The 21415-nt window shown below is 40.4% G+C and overlaps 1 protein-coding gene across 3 annotated transcripts in view; it reads left to right on the top strand.

Moving 5' to 3' along the window:
- The window catches only part of LOC117662657 (cyclic AMP-dependent transcription factor ATF-7), a 116595-nt gene extending 101724 nt beyond the window's left edge, over positions 1-14871 (top strand). For all 3 annotated transcript variants that reach the window (XM_034412128.3, XM_034412131.3, XM_087886772.1), the window contains 8 exons: positions 1285-1419; positions 3173-3330; positions 4023-4122; positions 5544-5657; positions 7169-7321; positions 9175-9372; positions 11186-11294; positions 12321-14871. In XM_034412128.3, the coding sequence (XP_034268019.2) occupies positions 1285-1419; positions 3173-3330; positions 4023-4122; positions 5544-5657; positions 7169-7321; positions 9175-9372; positions 11186-11294; positions 12321-12538 (1185 nt within the window). In that variant the 3' untranslated portion in view covers positions 12539-14871. The remainder of the gene's footprint in view (positions 1-1284; positions 1420-3172; positions 3331-4022; positions 4123-5543; positions 5658-7168; positions 7322-9174; positions 9373-11185; positions 11295-12320) is intronic.
- The last annotated feature ends 6544 nt before the right edge of the window (positions 14872-21415 follow it).

The following is a 21415-nucleotide window of genomic DNA, read 5'->3' on the forward strand; positions in this document are numbered from 1 at the left end:
AAACTCCATCAAAGGCCTTGAGGAGGTATTAGGCCGCTTTTGATTGCTTCAAGACTACTTAATGTGCTATTTCTCTTTCTGCTTTGATGTGCATGGTGCCATTTCTTCCTGCTGTACTACGACCCAGAAATCTACGAGCATAGCAGGCTGTTGTTCACAAAAATTGGAAAAGGCCACGCTGAGCTGTTGAAATGAAAATAGGTGGTCTGGCAATATGCCAGGCTCAGGCATATGGTTGGGTTTTATTACAATGGCTTGGTCATAGGTTTGTAATAACTTACATGGCTCTCTCGTTGGCTTTTGATAAATCAAGCAGTAATTCAAAAGTGACTTATATAGCGGATTCCAGCACTTCTGTGAATGAGTGGGGGGGGGGGGGTTGTGACTTGCAGGCCCTCCAGCTTTATTTTTATATTCGCAAAGTTTTACAAGAAAAAAAGGGTTGCCTGTATAGTGTTATGTACACGATCTTCAGAATGCTGCCTTTCTGGTTTAATAAGGTTTTAGGGTCTGAGCAATTTAAGACAGACATCTAACCTGACGTTCATGCAAAGAAGAGTAGCAGGTGTCCTTGGTGGGGGCAAACTGCTGTTTGCATAATCTGCGCTCCACTGTTTCAGCCCAGGGACCCCACTGTAAGAGCATTCTCAATGGCAGTCTTTAATAAATACATCGCATGGAAAAGCCCAGCGCATGTATTCTGGAGAGAGAGAGAGAGAGAGAGAAGTTCCCTGATGATGGCCTCCAGCATGATCCCAAAAGCTTGGAAGAATAAGCCTTTGGTCCCGGTGACCGACTCAGATTGGATCCTGCAGTCTTTAGTATTTCTGGATCTCCAGCTTTTCTGGACCAAAAAGCCATATTAGCGTCAGAACACCAGGATAACTGAGCAGTGATGGCACAATGGTACGAATGCAGTACTGCAGGCTACTTCTGCTGACTGCCGGCTGCCTGCAGTTTGGCAGTTCAAATCTCACCAGGCTCAAGGTTGACTCAGCCTTCCATCCTTCTGAGGTGGGTAAAATGAGGACCCAGATTATTGGGGGCAATAGGCTGACTCTGTAAACCCCCTTAAGAGAGGGCTGTAAAGCACTGTGAAGCAGTATATAAATCTAAGTGCTATTGCTATTGCTGTTAGAAGTGCCACGAGCATGGGTAGTGCCATGAGCATGTTTCTAGGCTTTTCTAACTACGTTCGTGGATGGTGGGCATGCAGAAACCTGCAAACACATCGCAGTAGCTTTGGGCACTATGTGCTAAAATATATATTTTATGTTTCCACAGTGTTCTGGTCCTCTCGATATGTCTCTTCCCTCTACCCCGGATGTCAAAATCAAAGAGGAAGAGCCTGTCGAAGTGGATTCTTCTCCTCCAGACAGCCCAGTAGGGAGCCCACAGTCACCACAGCCTAAGGAGAAGGTGAGCTTTCAGGAAAGGTAGTCCTCAAGTTACGATCACAGCTGAGCCCAAAATTTATGTTGCTAAGTGAGACATTCGAGAAAGTGAATTTTGGCCCATTGCATGATTTTTCTTGCCGCATTTGTTAAGTGAATTGCTGCAGTTGTTAAATTAGTAAAACCGTTGTTAAGTGAAACTGGCTTTCCCATTGATTTTTGCTTGCCAGAAGGTCACAAAAGGGGAAATCACATGACTCAGGGACACTGCCAAGGGTCAAGGGCCTGGTGGCTCAGCAGACTGATAGCATTGTGATTAACACCAGCTGTCTGCAATTACTGTAAGTTCGAATCTCACCAGGCTCAAGGTTGACTCAGCCTTCCATCCTCTCTAAGGTAGGTAAATTGAGGACCCAGTTTGTGGGGGCAATAAGCCGACTTTGTATAAATATACAAAAGTATGAAGGCTATTGCTTAACGCATTGTAAGCCGCCCTGAGTCTCCGGAGAAGGGCGGCATTTAAATCAATTTTTTTAAAAAAAACTGCAACCGTTTTTGAACCAGTTGTCAAGGATCCGATTGTAAATCACATGACCATGGGGATGCTGCGACAGTCATAAGTGTGAAAAACGGTCATAAGTCACTTTTTTCAGTGCCTTTGTAACTTCGAACAGTCACAAAATGAACTGCTGTAAATGGAGAACTACCTGCATTATTTTAATCTGCTTTTAATGGCTTTTGCTCATTCTGAAAAAGATGCCCTCTGTATAAAAACAAAAGCAAAATTAGCTCTCTTATTATTTCTGATAATAGTAACATAGAGGCAAGAGATTCAGAATTATTAGTTAGTTTAATCCTACAAATACGAGTTTACTGCTGGACTTGCTACCCATTTTCCGATTCTTTGGACATGCCAGGAGTAAGAACTGGCAGTTCCATGCCAGGGACAGATGCATGAAAACTGCTGAAATAATTTAAATTATCACCACCCCAGTGTCTTTCTCTATGCAGTCCTTTCTTGGCTTCATGTCTGCTGGCAACTCCACGTTCCTAGCGATGGATCTCAACCAAATCATAAAGCAGGAAAGAGCTCAGAAGAATGAAATGAAATTTATGGGCACGTGGCTTATTCCTGCTCTTGAAGTTCTTGCTCCTAGAGAAAAGCACTGGGATTGGATTTGAATTTTAATGAACATCTTTTTGAATTCCAAATAGCTCTTATATTTCCCTCGGAGTTCCAATTGCCTATTATCATCTACCAATATGCCTGCAGATCACATTAATCTATGTTTTCCGTACTATTGCACTACTTCGTGAGGTTCATTAAATCCCACCCTATTTTTTGGTGCGACGCTACTAAATGCTATAAATAAATAAATCTGTTCAACTCATTTCTTAAATCAAGCAATCCTTGTAATAATTATCCTGATCATGATGAAACTGAGTGTTGTAGATTCCTGGCTTGAGAAGATGTGGACTTTTTGCCTTTTGATAAAATTGGGATTTTTGAAACTACATTCATGCGATATTTATAGACCTCCAAATATCAGATATTTGGAGTTAGCAGGGTGTTATTTGGTCTGCCTTAAGAAAGAGGGGTGTTTTTTTGTTTTTTGGGTTTTTTTCATGCCCTGTTTCTATGTTTCCATCAATAATAATCAGTAATATGATAAATAATATAATTAGGTAATCAATAAGATAATAAAGCAAAAATTAATAGCATTACACAAGGAGGGTGGTGGTGGGAATCTGGCATTGACTGTCTGCATTTCTCTTAGGAGAGCGCTTCAAAACCTATTATAATTTCTACGCCTACACCAACTATTGTACGTCCTGGATCTCTGCCACTGCACTTGGGATATGACCCCCTACATCCAACTCTTCCTTCTCCAACCTCGGTCATCACCCAGGCACCACCTTCCAACAGACAGCTCGGGTAAATAGAAACTTTAAGGGAAGAGAAAGCATCCTAAATTCAGTCCTAAAATTGAGCATTTCATCAGATAGCATTTTCTCCTGAAGTGTTCCGGTATCAAATTTTATGGAGTATGGAAGAAGAATATATAATTATCCAAAAATAGTCACGAAGGAAGGAAACATGCCCTGAGATATGGTTTCATCAGTTAGATTCTGAGATTGATTGGGAGAAGAAGCTGGCTTTAGTTACAGGTGGTCCTTGCCACAGTCGCCTGCCACATTTAGCAACCACTCACATTCGTGACGGGGATGAAAAAGTAACTTGGTGACCGGTCCTCATATTTACAACCTTTACAGGTCTGTAATGGAAAAGAAAATTGAAGTAAGATCATAAAATCATGAAGTTTCGCTTAGCAACCACTTCACTTAGTGACCGGGTTGCTGAATGAGAAGTACTGTATTGGTTTAGAACCAACTGTGGCTTTGTGATCCATGTTTACTCTGTCAATTTAGTTAGCAGTTAAAAAGTTAGATTAAGAAAATAGTTTGCTGTCCATTGGTTAGAGCACCATGGAGAATTTGGAGAAGGGATGGGTTCCACGAATCAAAGAGAATCACATGCAACCAGGATTTGCTGAGAGGGTTCGCTTCCCTGCCAAATGGACTGAAGTTTGTTTGACGCGTTTTCTTTTTGCTTAAAATCTTTTCCAGGTCTCCTACCAGTTCTGTACCACTTGTCATGCACCTTGTGAATGGACAGACTATGCCGGTCCTTCCTGGCCCACCCGTTCAGATGCCTTCTGTCATATCGGTAATGAAAGCTTCCAGCATGGCTGATTTTGATAAAGGAAGGGACAGCTTTTTCCCTTTGCAGAGCATATGGGGCACTTTAATTTGCAAAAATTGACATCTCCCTCTACTTCTCTGCATGAGATAAGCCTATGTTGGAGTAGAGGACATAGGGGTGGTGAGAGCCACTGTCTGTGAGGGTAGCCATGCCTGCCAACCAAGTCATTGGTCAGGAAGGCTCAGGCTGAATCCTTGTATGAACAGATGGCTGGCCCTGTTGGTTCTGGGGCTGGGAATGGCAGGCTTTCTGATTAGCTAGCTTTGTGCTTGAAACCATTCAAGCTTGCAGAGAACATGTCGGCTTTTCCAAGCCAGGAAAAACTCCCTCCCTGGCCTCTTCGGGGCATGAAATGGTTATTTAGCTTTTATTTCTGCATATGGATTTGACAAACATGAGTGCCTTCTGGTGCATCTTGTATTATTTCTGATGTTGCATGCAAATCAAGTGTCTGCTTCTTTGTGCTGTAAATTTTCACTGACCTTTAAGTGTTCAGAAAGTTTCTGCCACATTGGAAATAAGTCGACTCCAATAAATTGGAAAGGCTAATTTGTTAGGATAGCAGAAGACATCTCTCTATGTACCTAGTGGGGAGGTTTGCAAATGACTGCCTTTTCTCCAGGATGTATCATTAATACTCTTATGAATTCTACTTAGCTTACCCAGCATCTTCCCTCTCCAATTACTCTGAAAGTGAACAATATCATAAAATGAGGGGGGAAATTGCAAAGAACCTTACAGAGGATAACAAATCGGTCAGAAGTTTTCCTCCTTATGATAAAAATATAATTCTGAGTCTGCCCTCCCTCTAAAACTTTCAGGCATCTGCACATTGTTTCTGACTTATTTTTGTCCCTTCCACAAAATATGATAAAAATATGTTATCTGAAAGATGACAATAGCCTTGAATATTGCTCAGTGTTGTGTTCCTGTCCCCTCTAATTCAAGACTAACGGTTTAATCATTTTAGCCTGATTGATCTCCAAATGCCTTTGTTCTAAAACAATTCTGTGGGCCTAGTTATCTGGAGCCATAATCTTCCTTATGATCGGCAGATTGCCAACAATCTCCAATTTCAAGATACGAATTGTTTGAGAGCTAGCATTATGTTACAGTTTTTAGGCGACTGTTGAGAAATTGCACACAAATACCTAAAATCAAATAAGGATATTTGGGACAATCATTTAAAAAAAAAAAAAAAAGAGGATTTGGCTGTTGTAGCCAAATGGAATGGTTCAAAGAAAGTGAAAATTTGTGGGTTTCATGCAAACACCAATGGTGAGATTTTTGTGAGGCTTTTTTTTTTTTTTTCCTTTTCGGTGTGTTCTAAGTAAAAAAAGAAAACCTGAGATGTTTCTTTTTCCTCCTCCTCCTCCAATATATAGCTGGCAAGGCCAATGCCTATGGTGCCAAACATTCCTGGTATTCCTGGTCCCCCGATTATCAGCAGTGGCTCAATTTCACCATCAGGCCTTCCAGGACACTCTGAAGCTAAAATGGTGAGCTCCTGATCCTATTTCGCTGTTCACAAGATGGCTCCTTTTAAAGAATCAAATGAGAGAGATGTATGCACCAAGATGCATTGCAGATTTCAAAAATATTTTTTCTATCATTCTAGTCTTGAAAGCATGGCAGGTTGGGATATTATTCTGGAAGTTGAAATCCACACAATTTTTAAAAGAGTCCAAGATTGAGAAAACACCGCTTTAAAGAAACTTCATCTTGTAAAAATGTTTTAGGTTGTTGTATCATTTTTCAGAAGTCAGGTTTAGTCCCCTTTGCCATCACCACTTGCACAATTTACAGACTTGAAGTACTACTAGATCCAAAACTGCTAAAGCTCACAGTGGTTTTTTTCCCCCTCTTGAATTGTATTCCCATGCCAAATACAATAAAATTGCTTTTGAAATTCCCTGTTGGGTTCAAAAGCAACTTGGTGTATGGCAGCTTTCCCCAACCTGGAGCTTTCCAGACATGTTGGAATTACAAACCCCTAAATTCCCATCCATGGAGGCTGATATATGGCAGTAGAAGAGGAGGTATTCAGCCAAACCCACTGTAAAATCCTTTTTAGCATATAAAACTGATGCAGAGTTCTTTGAATTCTGGCTTGGGATTACAACGAGTATAGCCACAAAAGTGTAGACATGTCCAAATACAACATATTAAGAGTAGATATTAACTTACATCTGAGCAAATATTGCACAAATGTAAGAAAAACAGTTCCTGTACTTCTTCAGGCTAGACATCCTTTATACCAACAGAATGTTTTATTCTATTTTACAGGCATAAACTCTTGGTAGTTTTATAATCTCTCTCTTTTAACTGTCTTCCATTTGACCAAATTATTTTGAGACTAACACATACATTCCTTGGAAGGAAAACAAAGTAAAATGTAATAAAAAACTCAATGTTTTAGTAGAAAAATTCGAGCTGTCTGAACATTTTATGGTGACTTATTTCTTAATTGTATGGGAAAGGAAGAATTCTTGTTTAAACATTCCACATTAATGAGAGCTTCTCCTCCAAAAAAAAAGAGATTTTTCAGATTTCCTTAGCAAAAAGAATTCCCAGTCACGTGTGAAGTTTTTACATCCATTAATCCAGGTTTTTATTTTTCTTCTAGGAACATAAATGTGAACCTGTAGTTAACAGCATGTCAGGTTTACTGCCCCTTGTCTTCAACATTCTGCCACTTTTTAGCAAACTCCAAGTATGTGTTTAAAACATCAACAATAGCAGTATCACTTAGACTTATATATCGCTTCATAGTGTTTTTTCAGCCCTCTCTAAGCGGTTTACAGAGTCAGCACATTACCCCCAACAATCTGGGCCCTCATGTTACCGACCTCAGAAGGATGGAAGACTGAGTCAACCTTGAGTCGGTCAGGATTGAACTCCTGGCTGTGAACAGAGTCAGCTTGTAATACTGCTTTTCAACCACTGTGCCATCTCAACAAGGAGAAAGTTGGGCTCCTCCTAGTGTTTGTTTTGTCTTCATCCCATGCAGAGGCTAAAAGCCAGCCTGACGCAAGGAATTACTTCCTCACTGAACGGCAGCAGCATGATGGTGGGATCAGCGAGCACAATGGTGACTTCCCATCCTGAACAGGGTCAGATACTTATCCAGCACCCTGATGCACCTTCTCCAGCCCAGCCACAGGTTGGTTAAGTGCCAAATTGGATTAAGTAAGGATTCAGGAAACAGAAGTGAGACTACAATACATCTCATCCTTCCTCAGCTGGCAGGCTCATCAGCCAAAGGAAAGAGCCCAAATTTAGGAAAGCTGCTGTGGAAATTTGTAAGGGTGCTTGCTAGATCGTATGATACTTAATTAAAACCCAACAGCTATTATTTGGAGCCAGAGTTTTATATAAAATAAAAATGTACTGGTCCTTGTGAAGAAAAGGGGAATGGGGAACTTCTAAGTAGGGACTTGAGCTAACTATGGTATTAGAGAGAGCATGATGGCATCATTTGCTATGGTATTTATTCATATTTTTAAAGAACAAATACGAATTTAAGATTTTGAACCATTATAAAAACAAGAATGATCTGATAATTATGTGATGAGTGTATATCAGGGGCTAATGAACCCTCTTATACAATAATGTAATCATTTCTGGAGAAGGGAAGGAAAACCGTCATCAGCTTTCAGCAGTCTTTTAGTTATCTGGAAATAAATACTTTGTTTTGGATTTCTCTCTTCCCTTATGTTCCTGTACATCTTTCTATAGTCTTTCCCCATTTCCTTAGAGAACCAACTCTCCTTTTTGCAGTTTCTGAAAAACTACTTTAGAACAAACTTCAAATTTTGCAAATGAAAATAAGCTTGAAAATTCAGTATCTTGTTTTTCCCTGTTGCCAAATTACAGTTTTCTAGTTGCAGGATGTGCCAGGTTTAAGGCACTCGGTTTCTAATTCCCTGGGCAGGTGGATAGACTAGGGTGAGCCTCCATTGCTTCTGCCAGCGTTGCTACCAGATGTTTATCACTGAGATACAACAGCAATGGGGACAGAGTCAGAAACAGAGAAGCAGTATTTACAAATCTTCTCTCCCTCTGTCTCTCTTCCTATCTTAATTACTTGAGTTTAAATGCACCCCATTTGGTCCTGCCAGCTTACCAAATGCCAGCCTTCCATCACAATTACCACCTGCTCTGTCAGTTAGAGCTTCCAGAAGTTTACTGTCCATATGTTGCCTGACTGACAGCGAGTATAGAGAAGTGGAAACTGTCTGTCTAATTATAGAGCCCATTTGGGGAGGCTGAGCTAAGGTGGGAACCTGCAAATTTGTTTTTGCTTTTGGCAGTTATTTCCATTTGGCTACTTAAAAATAAAAATAATTTAAGTGACTATTACAGTGTTGCCTTTACCACACAAGCATCTCATTGCAAAAATAATGCTTGAACAGGCACAAGGGAATAGAGGAGGGTTTTTAAAAAAATTAAATTAATAAAAGGGTGCAAAGTCTAATAATGGCTGAATATTCCAAGTTGCCTGCAGATAAATGCAATAGACATCCATGCGTCTTGCACATCTATTTTACAGAGAGACTATTGGGAACCAGACAAATCAGAGGAAAGTGTTATTTATTGTTTGTTCATTAAATGATTACAGGTGTTACTTTTTATTCTCAGACAAAATATCAGAACAGTTTACAGAAAAATATCACGCAAAATATAATAAAAGCAGTCAAGAATAATAAAAGCAAACATTAAACAGTAAAGTAGCATTTGAGAGCATTAGGGCAGTATTAATAGTCCCCAAAATTGCTTGGATGAGTTCTTTGGTCCATGTATGACTGCTGAGTTCTTAATACAAGGTGGGCTTCTTCAGATAATTGCTGAATTGCAACTTCCAGCAGTTCTAGTGGACATGAGTAGTGGCAAGGGATGCTGGGAGGTGTAGTTTAATAACAACGGAAAGCCACAGGTTCCTCCTCTTTTTCTTTGAACAATCTGCCCCATCCTCTGTCTGAATAGCCTGCCCATCTATTTGTCCTTCATCCTCAGGTTTCCCCAGCTCAACCCACACCAAGTACAGGTGGCCGACGGAGACGCACAGCAGATGAAGATCCAGACGAACGCAGGCAGCGTTTCTTGGAGCGGAACCGCGCTGCCGCCTCCCGCTGCCGCCAGAAACGCAAGCTCTGGGTGTCGTCCTTGGAAAAGAAAGCAGAAGAGCTCACCACACAGAACATCCATCTAAGTGTAAGCAGGCTTGCCAACATGCCTACAGTATGATAAATGTACCCTTAATATCGTATCTATCCTTGCTTTATTTTCAAGACCATCATCCTCCAGGGTAGTGTGAGATCTGTTGTTTATAAATTTGTTCCTAGCCAATATAATCTGAAATTATGGGATCCGAATGTAGTGTGGAGGTGATTTTTATACTCTGAGACCTTTATTACTTATCTTTGAAGATCCTGGCATGCAGTAGGTATTCTTGGTCTTGGCTGTCTACCATCTGGAGGAGCTTTCCTTGCCAAGGAAGGGGGGGGGCGGGGAGATTTGAGGTCTCTGTGAAAGAATGCGTTCTACTAACACACGCTTTCTCAGATTATAGTTCCCTTGGTTAAATTATAGCTCCTTGTTGGAATGAGCATTTTGTGGAACAGACATTAGGGCCTCGGTCGTTTTTATTTCTTGTTACTTGTCAGTGTGGACTTCTTCAGAAAATCTTACCACTCAGTTCCAATCTTATTGCAGCAGTTCTGTTTACTCCCCCTTTGACAAGGATAATTGATAGCCCTCTTCTTCTTCTTCTTTTTTTTTTTGTTCCCATCATCTATACATTTAATACGTTATTATCAATATATTGTTGTCGTTTCAAAATATCCTGATATGAGAAACTTTCTGTTATTCTTATGAGTAAGAAAGACATTTTAACTTTTGTGTGGTCTCGATGCATAAAGGGAACCTTGTCATGCTTTCCCATCTGCCTCTTAACATTGGAAGCTTAGCTTCTTCTCCTGTCTGCTGTGGTACCTTGGCCTGATTTGATATATTGCTGGTGCTAGATTGTGAGCCAAGCTATTTGCGCTGCTATGAATTTTTGGCTTTGCTTTTTACTACCATGTTGCTTAACTTATCCTGAAGCTTAATTAAAGTTTCCCGCCTTTGAGGAAAAAGAATTGAGCCTTCTGGTTCTTGGACCTCAGCCAACAGGGGTAGTTCTGTCTTTGAGGGATAAACTGAAGTTCAGTGTAATCTCACTTTCAGTGGTAATAATAAGAATGTTAATACACTTGAGTTATTTCCACATGTGCCCTTGATATGGTGTTCCCACCTTTTTTGAGAGACTTACACAAGGAATGCAACTAAGCAAGCCTACCATGAAGTATAAGCAGCTTCAATTCCAGTATTAAAACAGGCTGCTACCTGCATTCCCTATAAGCAGCCTCTGTTTGCTAGAAACCAAAAATAACTCCAGCACTCCGTGAAGCTAGTATGCTAATAAAAGTAAACCTGGAAGATGCACTAGTTTTGCCTTTGTGATTTTTCAGCACCATTTTTTGTAAAGCCCTTCCAAGGTACTTTGCATCAGCCCTATTGCTTCCACTTTATATTTCATTGGTGGAAAAGATTTGAAACTACTGCCTGAGTGTGTGTGTGTTTGTGTACAAATGCACAAGTGCATTATGTTTAGCCTGACTTATCTCAAAAGATTTTCAGAATTAAAACATGTTTTATTTCAAGGTTTCTTAGATTAGAATCTCCTTGTTCACTACCAGGTTTCCATATTGGCTGTTTCAAAGATATCCCAATAGCAAAAGACACAATTTAGGCATAGGTTTGAGCCACAGCAGTTTTAATGCTAAAAAAGGGGGCATGATGAATGAAGCATTCCCTAAGCTACGCAATGAGTAAAAGGTGCTGGCTGAAACCCATCATCTGTAAATTCCTTCATATTTATGTTGTACCTCTGATTGTTCTCTCACTGTTTCAAATGAACACTTAGCAAGATTCAAGATTGGATGTTGAACCAATGCAATGAGATTAAATGTTTCCTTTCTCATAGAACGAAGTTACATTATTAAGGAATGAAGTTGCGCAACTCAAACAACTATTGTTGGCTCACAAGGACTGCCCTGTCACTGCATTACAGAAGAAAACACAAGGTTATCTTGGTAAGCAGAATCAGGCAGGGCAAATGGGGTCAAATGCAGGGGTCCTTGGTGCTCTATGAATTTGGTTGTTTTCTTGTAGCACTGATGATGTCACCTAGTTTGGGGTAATGAAACGTCTGCAAAAAAGCAACCAAGCTCAGAGAAGGACCCCAATTTCAACCCTGAGTTACAAATATTCTCCTTTATCAAGATCAAATACAGATTTTAGGATTTCAGCGTTTTATGAAGTAGCATTTTGGAATCAGTTAAGATTTTTAAAAAGCATTCTATAATTGAATATTACAAGGACACCAACTCTGACCTAAGCTATTCTAAAACTGCTGGGGATAGAATTCTCAGTACCCCAGTTATTATGGCCAGTTCTTCCTTTGGATGATGGATGGGTTAGTCCATATTATCTCAAGAACACCCAGTTGAAAAAGGTTCTACACATTTGCACCTATAGAACAAACCCTATTTTCCCCCAAAGGCTAATTTTCCCCCCCACTGCTGTAAAACTGTATTTTTTTTCTTTTTCCTCTTCAATTCTGGAAGTTCACATTATAAGCCTTAGCTGTAGGGAAAGAAATTCAATTGGCATCTCTAAATAATGCCAATCAAATTCTTCTCAGTTATGCACATTCAGTTTTATTATTGAGATATGTGGCTGATTTTTTTTTTAATCAAAGAAACCATAATCGGCTGACTCCACACAACAATAAACTATGGTTTACGAAATACAGTGGCTGGATTCACATAATATGCTGTGTAAAATGAAAATTCTATGATAATGTGTTCTGTGTATCCAACACAAGATTATACAGATACTTTTGATTAGCATCAGAATGAGTTGTATTTTCAGGCTTGTTAAGCCTGTATTAAAACTGAATTTTTGTACAGAGAATATTGTGGCCAAAAAAGAGCAACTCATTTGAGAAAATGAGTGAGAACTGGCAGAATAGTTGCTGAAGCATGTTCTGTAGAAGTCTGTAAAGCCAAGCCTAATCACTAATGCCATTTTCTTTTTCCCTTTTCTTGAAAAATCAGAAAGCCCCAAAGAGAGTTCTGAGCCCACCGGTTCTCCAGCTCCTGTCATCCAGCACAGTTCGGTGACTGCATCTCCCAATGGGCTGAACGTCCGCTCTGCAGCTGAAGCTGTTGCCACTTCAGTCCTCACTCAGATGGCCAACCAAAGGACAGAACTGAACATGCCCATACAGTCACATGTCATTATGGCACCGCAGTCCCAGTCTGCTGGCAGATGATGTCGCCAATTGCATGACATAGAACTAACCAATGAACTGCAGCCAGAGAGACCTGATCATAACTAAGCCCCTTGTTCAAAATGGGGTGGATACAGTTTTTGTTTTGTTCATTTGTTTTATTCTTTTGATTTCTTAAAAATGAGTGAAGGGCAGCTATGGAGCTTCTAACAAAGTATATCTCACATAGGTCCTGGCCTCAAACATCTATCATAGGGCCATCATCTTTCCAAAGGGTGACTTTGGAATAAGTCATTTTGCCATACTTTAGAGACCATTTCTGATCCTATCTAGAATCAACCATTTGGATAGCCTTATACAGTGTGATCTTAAATGGTTAAAGTTCAGGTATACATTGCGCTAACACTAAGCCTCCCTTAGTTTGGTTACTTGTGGTGCTTCCTTGTCTTGGCTACTGTAGCAAGAGAAAGCAGTTCTTGGGAGGTGCTGTGATGTTTTGCTGGTGCTGGCCATTTTTGTGGAAAACTTTAGCATCCCGACCGTTTTTGTAGCATATCCATCACCATGGTACCTGACCTTCCATTCTACACTTTCACACAGGATTCCAGCTCATGGCTCTGAAGGTGGTAAGCTCCATAATTTGGTCGGTTTGAACTGTTCAAATTGTTTTGTGAAGAGAGTAAGAAACCCTCACTATTAGCTGCTGCAACTGATGGGTGATTTTGCTGTTCTGGAAGAGAAAATGGCAGGCCTGCTGTATGCATTGTAGATCACATAATTTGTACTATGCATATTATCAGGGATACCTTTTTGGCCATGTTGTTCTCTAATACAGACTTTAATTTTTGTAGTTCAAGACGAAAGCCATCAAAACACAATGGGAATTCTTTGGTTTTTAAGTTACCAGGTGGGAAGAGCTAAGGCGTATTTCAATAACGGGAAGGAAGAACATTCACAAGGGCATCTCTTACTGTGTCTAGGGAAAAAAATGGAATGATTTATGTCAGTGTTTCTCAATCTTCACAATTTTAAAATGTATGGACTTCTAGGCTGACAGGGGAATTCTGGGAGTTGAAGTCCAGACATCTTAAAGTTGCCAAGGTTGAGAAACAGTGATTTATACCTTTAGAATCTGAGTAGTTGCAGAATCATTCATAAGCATTACATTAACAGGTTCAAAGTTACACAGTGCTAAGCTGCAGGATGTAACTAAACAAAGTTGTTTGGGGACAACGTCAGAGTTAGCTCAATGGAAGGAAACAGGAAAAATTATCTCTGTTTGCAAATGCTAAAGATTCAATATTCTTATAAGCCATGTTCATTTCAAAAGCTAAGCTGAAATGTTTAACCCAGTGAGCTTTTCGATTGTGGCCTTAAATCATGGACTATTTCAAAGACAAGTAGATGGGGGCATACATTCCAAATTGCTTCCCCTCTTACCTTTTTGTTTTGGTGGGGTTTTTTTGTCAAAGGTTTTCCATCCTATTTTTCCTTCAGATGATGTCACCTATTGCTTTTTTCCATCTGTCTCTTCCAAAATAAATACCGAGTTTCTTGCACATTGCTATCATAGGGTAGATTGAGAACAAAAAAGAAGAATTGGAAGTAATCTCTCCCTTTTTCTTCTGCTTCTTGTCAAAGTGTGTGCGTGTGTATCTTGGACTGACCTTGACCTCTTGCTAGTTGGCCAATGTTTAGCTTGAATCACAACCAGAGGAAAAGGTGCAGAGCGATAGTTAGAGTGCAGCTATCATGAGCTTGCAACTTGACAACTCGTCCACTATTTTGTCTTCCTAATTATGTGGTTTTTTTTAAATAAAGCATTGCCCTATAAGGGGCTGGGTAACTCCGTGCTACCAGTCTATACAAAATTTTTTGTTATTCCTCAGTTTCCACCCACTAGAAAACACACATATGTCTATATATATATGTGTAAATGTATATGTGGCATGTTAAACTTAATGCAGGTTTTCTGTTATTGGTGTTGCTATTGTCACGATCAATCTAGCTTCTCAGGACCTTAATGCCGCTTGCTCTCCAACTGTTTCCTTGCCTGAATATGATGCTGTTGCTTCTTCTGTGACGTGTTTAATTTTAATTTCTCCTGGGTTCCTTTTCCTTTCTCCTTTGTTTAAAAGAAGCAAAATGTGTTTTGAATGTCTGCAGACTTCCTTTTAACAAGCATTTCAGACATCCTGTCACTTGTCTTCCTCCCCATCTCTCCCCCCCCCCCTTTTCCTTGCTCCCTTGATATGCTAAAAATGCAAGTTGGCAAGAGCTTTGAAATATAACTTGTCCCAACAGGGTATCTGTTTCCTTAGTGACAGTTCCAATAACAGTGCACAGCAGGTGTAGCCAGGATCTTCTCAGGTTAATAGGAAAAGAAATGAGCTTGCTGGCAAGTGGGACAGATGATAAGGTATTTTAGTTTTCTTTTCTTTTTTTAATTTATATTACTTTTTTGTACCTTTCAAAACATAACTGTGGTGCATTCTTTCATTTAAAAAAGAACACTTCAGAATTCTGCTTGCTGTTGAATGAATGCAATGCAAGTCCAGAGAAAGGACTGTAGAATTTTGGTTTCGCATGTTTTCCATTGAAAAATAAGGGCTCACAATAGCATTGAATTTGCCGTCTGAACTGGTGCCTAGATTCTCATTGACAACTAGTGTTTTGTTATGAATAAGAACAAATGAAGCTATCAGTTGCACTATTGGCCAACCTAATTCAACACTGTCTTCTTGAGCTAGCATTGGGGGCATGGTAAATAACCTGGAAGGGAAGTATGAATGTATCAAGATTTGCAAATGAGTGATAGGCAGAGACTTGCGAAATAGAGGTTAAATTTTGGGTGGATTTCCTACCATAGTTCAAAATGACACCAAAAGATAGATATGGCCCAGCATTGTCCTTACTCAGGTCCCTCCAAGAGTTGTACAGTTGTAACACAGAGTGTGATTCAGTAAACCCTAATAATTCAGACCAAACTGGGTAGAGCAGCTGTGGTTTAAGAATAATCTCCAAATATCTAACTTAAAGAAGGCCTTTCTTTATTTGGGGTCATGAGATAAAAACTCCAGATCTTTCTCTTAGATGGGAACCTTGTTTTAGAGCAATTGGCAATTGCGTCTGGAACTTTTTATATGAAAATCTCTAATACACTATAATCTCTCTCCTAATTGGACATGAGGCTGCTTCAGTTACTTTTAGGCAGGGGTGTAGAGCAAGCATTCTGCCTAAACTTGGCACTCTCTGGAAGGGCTGGATAGAGTTAGGACTGCAACTCTCATTGTAACGGACAAAGGAGAATATTTGTAGCACAGGGTTGAAATGAGGAGTTCTTGACGCTCTCTGAACCTGATTGTTTTCTTGCAGAGAGCACCAAGGACCCCTCAGCTCTATGTTGGCTATCTTGGCTGAAATGGGAGGTGATCCATCACATTTGAATATGCCAAGCTGAGAAAGGCTGAACATTATTAAAGATCTTGTGAAGTTGTGGTGGCCTTCCCTCTGCATGAGTTCATGGTCTGTGCTGCTTTTCAGACATTGTCACTCAGCCTGGTTCACTTAATTCTGTTACAGAGTAGACATATGTTGAATCTTCAGTCAATGTGAGAGTTATGCTCAAGCTCTGAGGCAGTAAGAACAAGTGACAGTAACACTCCAAGAACAGGTAAGAGGGCTTGTGGAAAGGACCTGATTTCTTGGGTCTGATAGAATGCACAAGCTGCTTCCTATGGGGGACATACTGTGGTTCAAAATCAGGGAGTATAATATAAAAGAGCTTTCATAAAAAAGTCTCATTCCGTTAGCTTATCCCAGGCCTGTCAAAATGGCGGCCCATGGTCCAGATCCGTCACACACAGGCCATACCCACCCTGGCTCTGCAAAGGCAAAAAATGTTGCAATATGTCACAATACATCACGTGACGCAATCGAGATTGACACCCATGGCCTACCCTAAAAGAACATGACTGCAGCCTGACTCTAGGAGTTCCCTTCCTCTGTGCTCCAGGACTTCAGGATAAGAAGGGAATGTAGCAAACAAAAGCACACATAATATGAGCCAAGGGGACATTTTTATGTACCCTTGGGAACTCCTGCTGTAACTTTGGATAAATTCCACTCTTCTGTTAGATTAAGCCAATCAGCCACCCAGAGTCTCGTGACGAGATAGGTGGCAAATAAATTTAATAAAGAAAGAAATAGATTAAAATATCATGCTGTTAGAGATGAAGAAATATTTGAGGGGAGGGTTAAAAATTAGAAACCACATCCACCCTGTCTATTGGACTCTGCTGTATCCTCAACCAAAAAATGCCCAGCCTAGTAGAAATGAAGCCAGAATTGAAATAATCTTACCATTATTTTTTTTTAAGTGTTGTTGTTAGTTGCGAAGTCACGTCCGACCCATTGTGATCCCATGGACAATGTTCCTCCAGGCCTTCCTGTCCTCTACCATCCCCCGGAGACCATTTAAGCTCACGCTGACTGCTTCAGTGATTCCATTCAGCCACCTCATTCTCTGTTGTCCCCTTCTTCTTTTGCCCTCAATTGTTCCCAACATTCGGCTCTTCTCCAGTGAGTCCTTCCTTCTCATTAAGTGGCCAAAGTATTTCAGTTTCATCTTCAGGATCTGGCCTTCTAAAGAGCAGTCAGGGTTGATCTCCTCTAGGACTGACTGGTTTGATCACCTTGCAGTCCAAGGGACTCGCAGTAGAGTCTTCTCCAGCACCATAGTTCAAAGGCCTTGACTCTTTGATGCTCAGGCTTCTGTATGGTCCAACTTTCACAACCATACATTGGAACTGGGTAAACCATAGCCTTGACTATACGCACTTTTGTTGGCAGGGTGATGTCTCTGCTTTTTAGTATGCTGTCTAACTTTGCCATAGCTTTCCTCCCGAGGAGCAAGCGTCTTTTAATTTCTTGGCTGTAGTCCCCATGTGTGGTGATCTTGGAGCCCAGGAAAATAAAATCTGTCATTACCTCCATTTCCTCCCCATCTATTTTCCAGGAATTAAGAGGGAGCCATGATCTTAGTTTTCTTAATGTTGAGTTTCAAGCCAACTTTTGCACTCTCCTCCTTTACCCGCATCAGAAGTGTTGTGACCCAGACCCAAGTAGGTATTATCAGATGCAATCAGTTCGAAACAAACAGACTTTATTAGAACAGCTGAGAATTAACTCATTCTCAGCGTAATCCAAACTAATTCAAAACAAATTCTTCATAACACAATTCTTCAGCCTTATCACCAACCTTGGTCTAATTAGGCAACCTGCCAAAGGCTTTTCTTGGCAAAAGTTCAGAAGCAGAAGACACCGACAAGAAATAAATGCAGCAAGACAAGAAACAAATCTATCAACATTGTTTTCCAACAAAGAGCCCAAGAGGCATTGCTGGTCTTTTAAGCCTTATGGGAGGGGCCAATCATCTCTTGGCCTTACTCTAAGTCCTCCTTTCTGCTTTAGCTGCTCTTGCCTTCTGGCAGCTCTTCTCATGCGTGCACTAGGAACAGGTTCCTCCTGTTCCTTTGCCTCTCTGCTGTCAGCCTCTGGAGGCTCCGGAGTCCGCACATCACTCCCAGATGGCCCTGGCCCCATCTCTGCCTACAATGCAGAGCCCTCATCCGGGCCTTCCCCAGCCTCCAAGACTGGCCCATGTTCTTCCTCAACCTCCTCACTGTCTGACTCCGCTGCCAGCTCCGCAGGCTGCTGGCGGACCACAACAAAAAGGCTCTTTAGTTCCTCTTCACTTTCTGCCATTAGAGTGGTATCATCTGCATATCTGAGGTTGTTGATATTTCTCCCAGCAATCTTAATTCCAACTTGTGATTCATATAGTCCTGCCTTTCTCATGATATGCTCTGCATATAAGTTAAATAGGCAGGACAACAGTATACAGCCTTGCCAGACTCCTTTCCCAATTTTGAACCAATCAGTGGTTCCATGTTGCTTCTTGACCTGCATATAGGTTTCTCAAGAGACAAATAAGATGGTCTGGTACTCCCATTTCTTTTGAGAATTTGCCACAATTTATTGTGATCCACACAATCAAAGGCTTTAGCATAGTCAATGAAGCAGAAGTAGATGTTTTTCTGGAACTCCCTAGCTTTCTCCATGATCCAGCATATGTTGGCAATTTGATCTCTAGTTACTCTGCCTCTTCGAAATCCTGCCTGTACTTCTGGTAGTTATCAATCCACATACTGCTGGAGCCTAGCTTGTAGGATTTTGGGCATAACTTTACTAGCATGTGAAATGAGTGCAATGGTGCGATAGTTTGAACATTCTTTGGCATTGCCTTTCTTTGGAATTGGAATGTAAACTGACCTTTTCCAATCCTGTGGCCACTATTGAGTTTTCCAAATTTGCTGGTATATTGAGTGTATCGCTTTTACTCATTGTCTTTTAAGATTTTGAATAGCTCAGCTGGAATATTGTCACCTCCACTAGCTTTGTTGTTGCTCAGACTTCCTAAGGCCCATTTGACTTCACATTCCAGGATGTCTGGCTCGAGGTCAGTGGCCACCCCATCATGGTTATCAGGGACATTAAGCTCATTCTTGTATAGTTCTTCTGTGTAATTTTGCCACCTCTTCTTAATCTCTTCTGCCTCTGTTAGATCCCTGCCATTTTGGTCCTTTATCATGCCCATCTTTTTAAGTGTATTTGAAGGAAATAATTTCTCTTATAACATTTTAAAATTAAACTCTGCTTTGCTGTCCCCTTTTCCATATACTTGCATCTGGTTTGTAACGGTTCCCTTAGTATGATTCTGTGCTCCTAGCAATCATTAAAAATGAAGCAACATTTTGCATGTTGCTTTAGTTCCTGCTATTAAATACCTGCCTAGTTAGTAGAGCTCCGGAACTACAAAATTTGGGGTGTGTAAGTAACCTCTGCAGCATGGAATCATAGTAAAAGGTGGCTCTTATAAGGCCACAGAATTATGTGAAGAATTGGTTAGACTGTGATCAGCCCTACGTTAAATGAAGCTGACACACTAGTTAGCTGTGATAAACATTACAATTCATAACATCAACAATTGGGTTTGTAGCAAGGATCTCTGTAGTCAACTTCAGATGATGGCCAAGATATAAGTTGTTGTCTAAAAATAATTCCTTTCAAGTAAGCAAAGAATTTTTGAGATTGAGAGCAGGGTAAGGGATGATCCTGTCAAGTTACTCTCTTAGCTCGGAGAAGACTATACCATGTTAGGCATAAGGCTGATCTACATATTCTAGAGCAACGAGTCTCATTTTATTTCAGCCAATCTTCTGATTGTACCAAGGAAGTGCATTCTGGGCTCACACCATATTTATAAGAAATTACTATTCTAAGTGTGTACCCTTCCAACCTGCCAATTGACCAGTGACTGCATGTCTGTTACTGAACTCTTTAACAAAATTCTGTGCCTTGTAGCAAAGAAAGCAATCTGGGAAACCATATATATATATATATATAGTTATATGTAGTACGTGTGTGTGTGTATGTGTGTGTTTTCTTTTCTTTTCGTAGGCCTTTATGTGTATTTCTTTTTAGCCAGGTTCCTCCTACGTAAACCAAGATTTTTATGCAGCCCTAGTTCAGTGAAATCCCAATCCACTAGTTTCTAGGCTTTTTTTCTTTTTTTCCAGCAGCCAGCAAGCTCCCTGCTGCCCATTGGGAGAGCCTTAGTCTCCTTAGTCTCCCAATGGGCAGCAGGGAGCTTGCTGGCTGCTGGAAAAAAAGCCTAGAAACTAGTGGATTGGGATTTCACTGAACTAAAAGCTTCTTCTATGAGAAGGAGAAGTACCATAATCTTCCATAAGTACTACATTCCTAGTACATGTGAATCTGTCTCTTGGTAATTAAACGTCAGCATTTAAATAAGCTTCATGAGGAAGTTGGCTCTATAAGCTTCCTTATATAGCAGTTTTCACAAATGGCAGTGCCTGGGCTGGAAAAACTCATATCAAGGATCTATCAAATCATGAATAGATTTCTTTTAAATACTCCCCGCCCCCATCTCCAACAAATTGCAAACAGCTTTCAAAATCTTTCGTTTCTCTACTCGTGGCAAAGTTTAAGTAATTTTTCATATGTTCTTCTGATTTCATTAGAACTACAGTTGTTCATACCGGTAACTGTTGGATCCATTCTTGTGTATGTGGCCTTTACCTCTGAACAGTTTCGTTTATCATTCTAAAGAGATACTGAAGTTTTGTAGAACAGAATCAGGAAACCCCCTTTTATTGGATAGGCTCAGATATTTATCTTACCTTTTTTTGTTTTTTCCTTTTGAATGTTACAGTAATAATAGTAAAAAAAACAAACCAAAAAAACCTATTCTGGTAAATGTCTCTAATAGAAATACAATACCACTAGTTGCTGCTTAGTGAAATATTGCAGTGTATCCCAGCTCCTTGGGAAAATGCAATATCCCAACTCATTTTAGTTCTATTGGTATAGATTGCCCATCTCTATGAGAAACTATGTTTCACTCATACCGTAGTAGGGGACTCTTTCACACATTATGCTAAGCAAAAAAGTTACATTATGGTTCGTATTTATCTGAGCCAGGCTTTATATCTGTTTCAGTGTAACAGTGTGCATTTCAGCACACAAGACCTAGTCCTAGGCAGTGGTGCTTCCACTAGTAACTCAAAATCCATAAGGATTTGGTGCAAATAACATTATGGCGGCCATACTTTCCGTATAAGTATCAGGGTTGTGTAGGAGACACTTGCAGCCAAAAATAGACTTCTCTTATTGCAGACTTCATTATGCTCTCCCTACTTCTGGATAAGCTGCCCTATGTTACATTCTCCTGATTGTCAGTGTCTGACAGAATAGAACAGGAGTCCCCAAATCCCAGGCCATGGACTGGTACCAATCTCTGGCCTGTTAGGAAACAGGCTATGCAAGCAACGGGTG

Source organism: Pantherophis guttatus, chromosome 2 (genome assembly GCF_059756535.1).
Source record: "Pantherophis guttatus breed Tessera chromosome 2, ASM5975653v1, whole genome shotgun sequence".
Taxonomy (NCBI): domain Eukaryota; kingdom Metazoa; phylum Chordata; class Lepidosauria; order Squamata; family Colubridae; genus Pantherophis; species Pantherophis guttatus.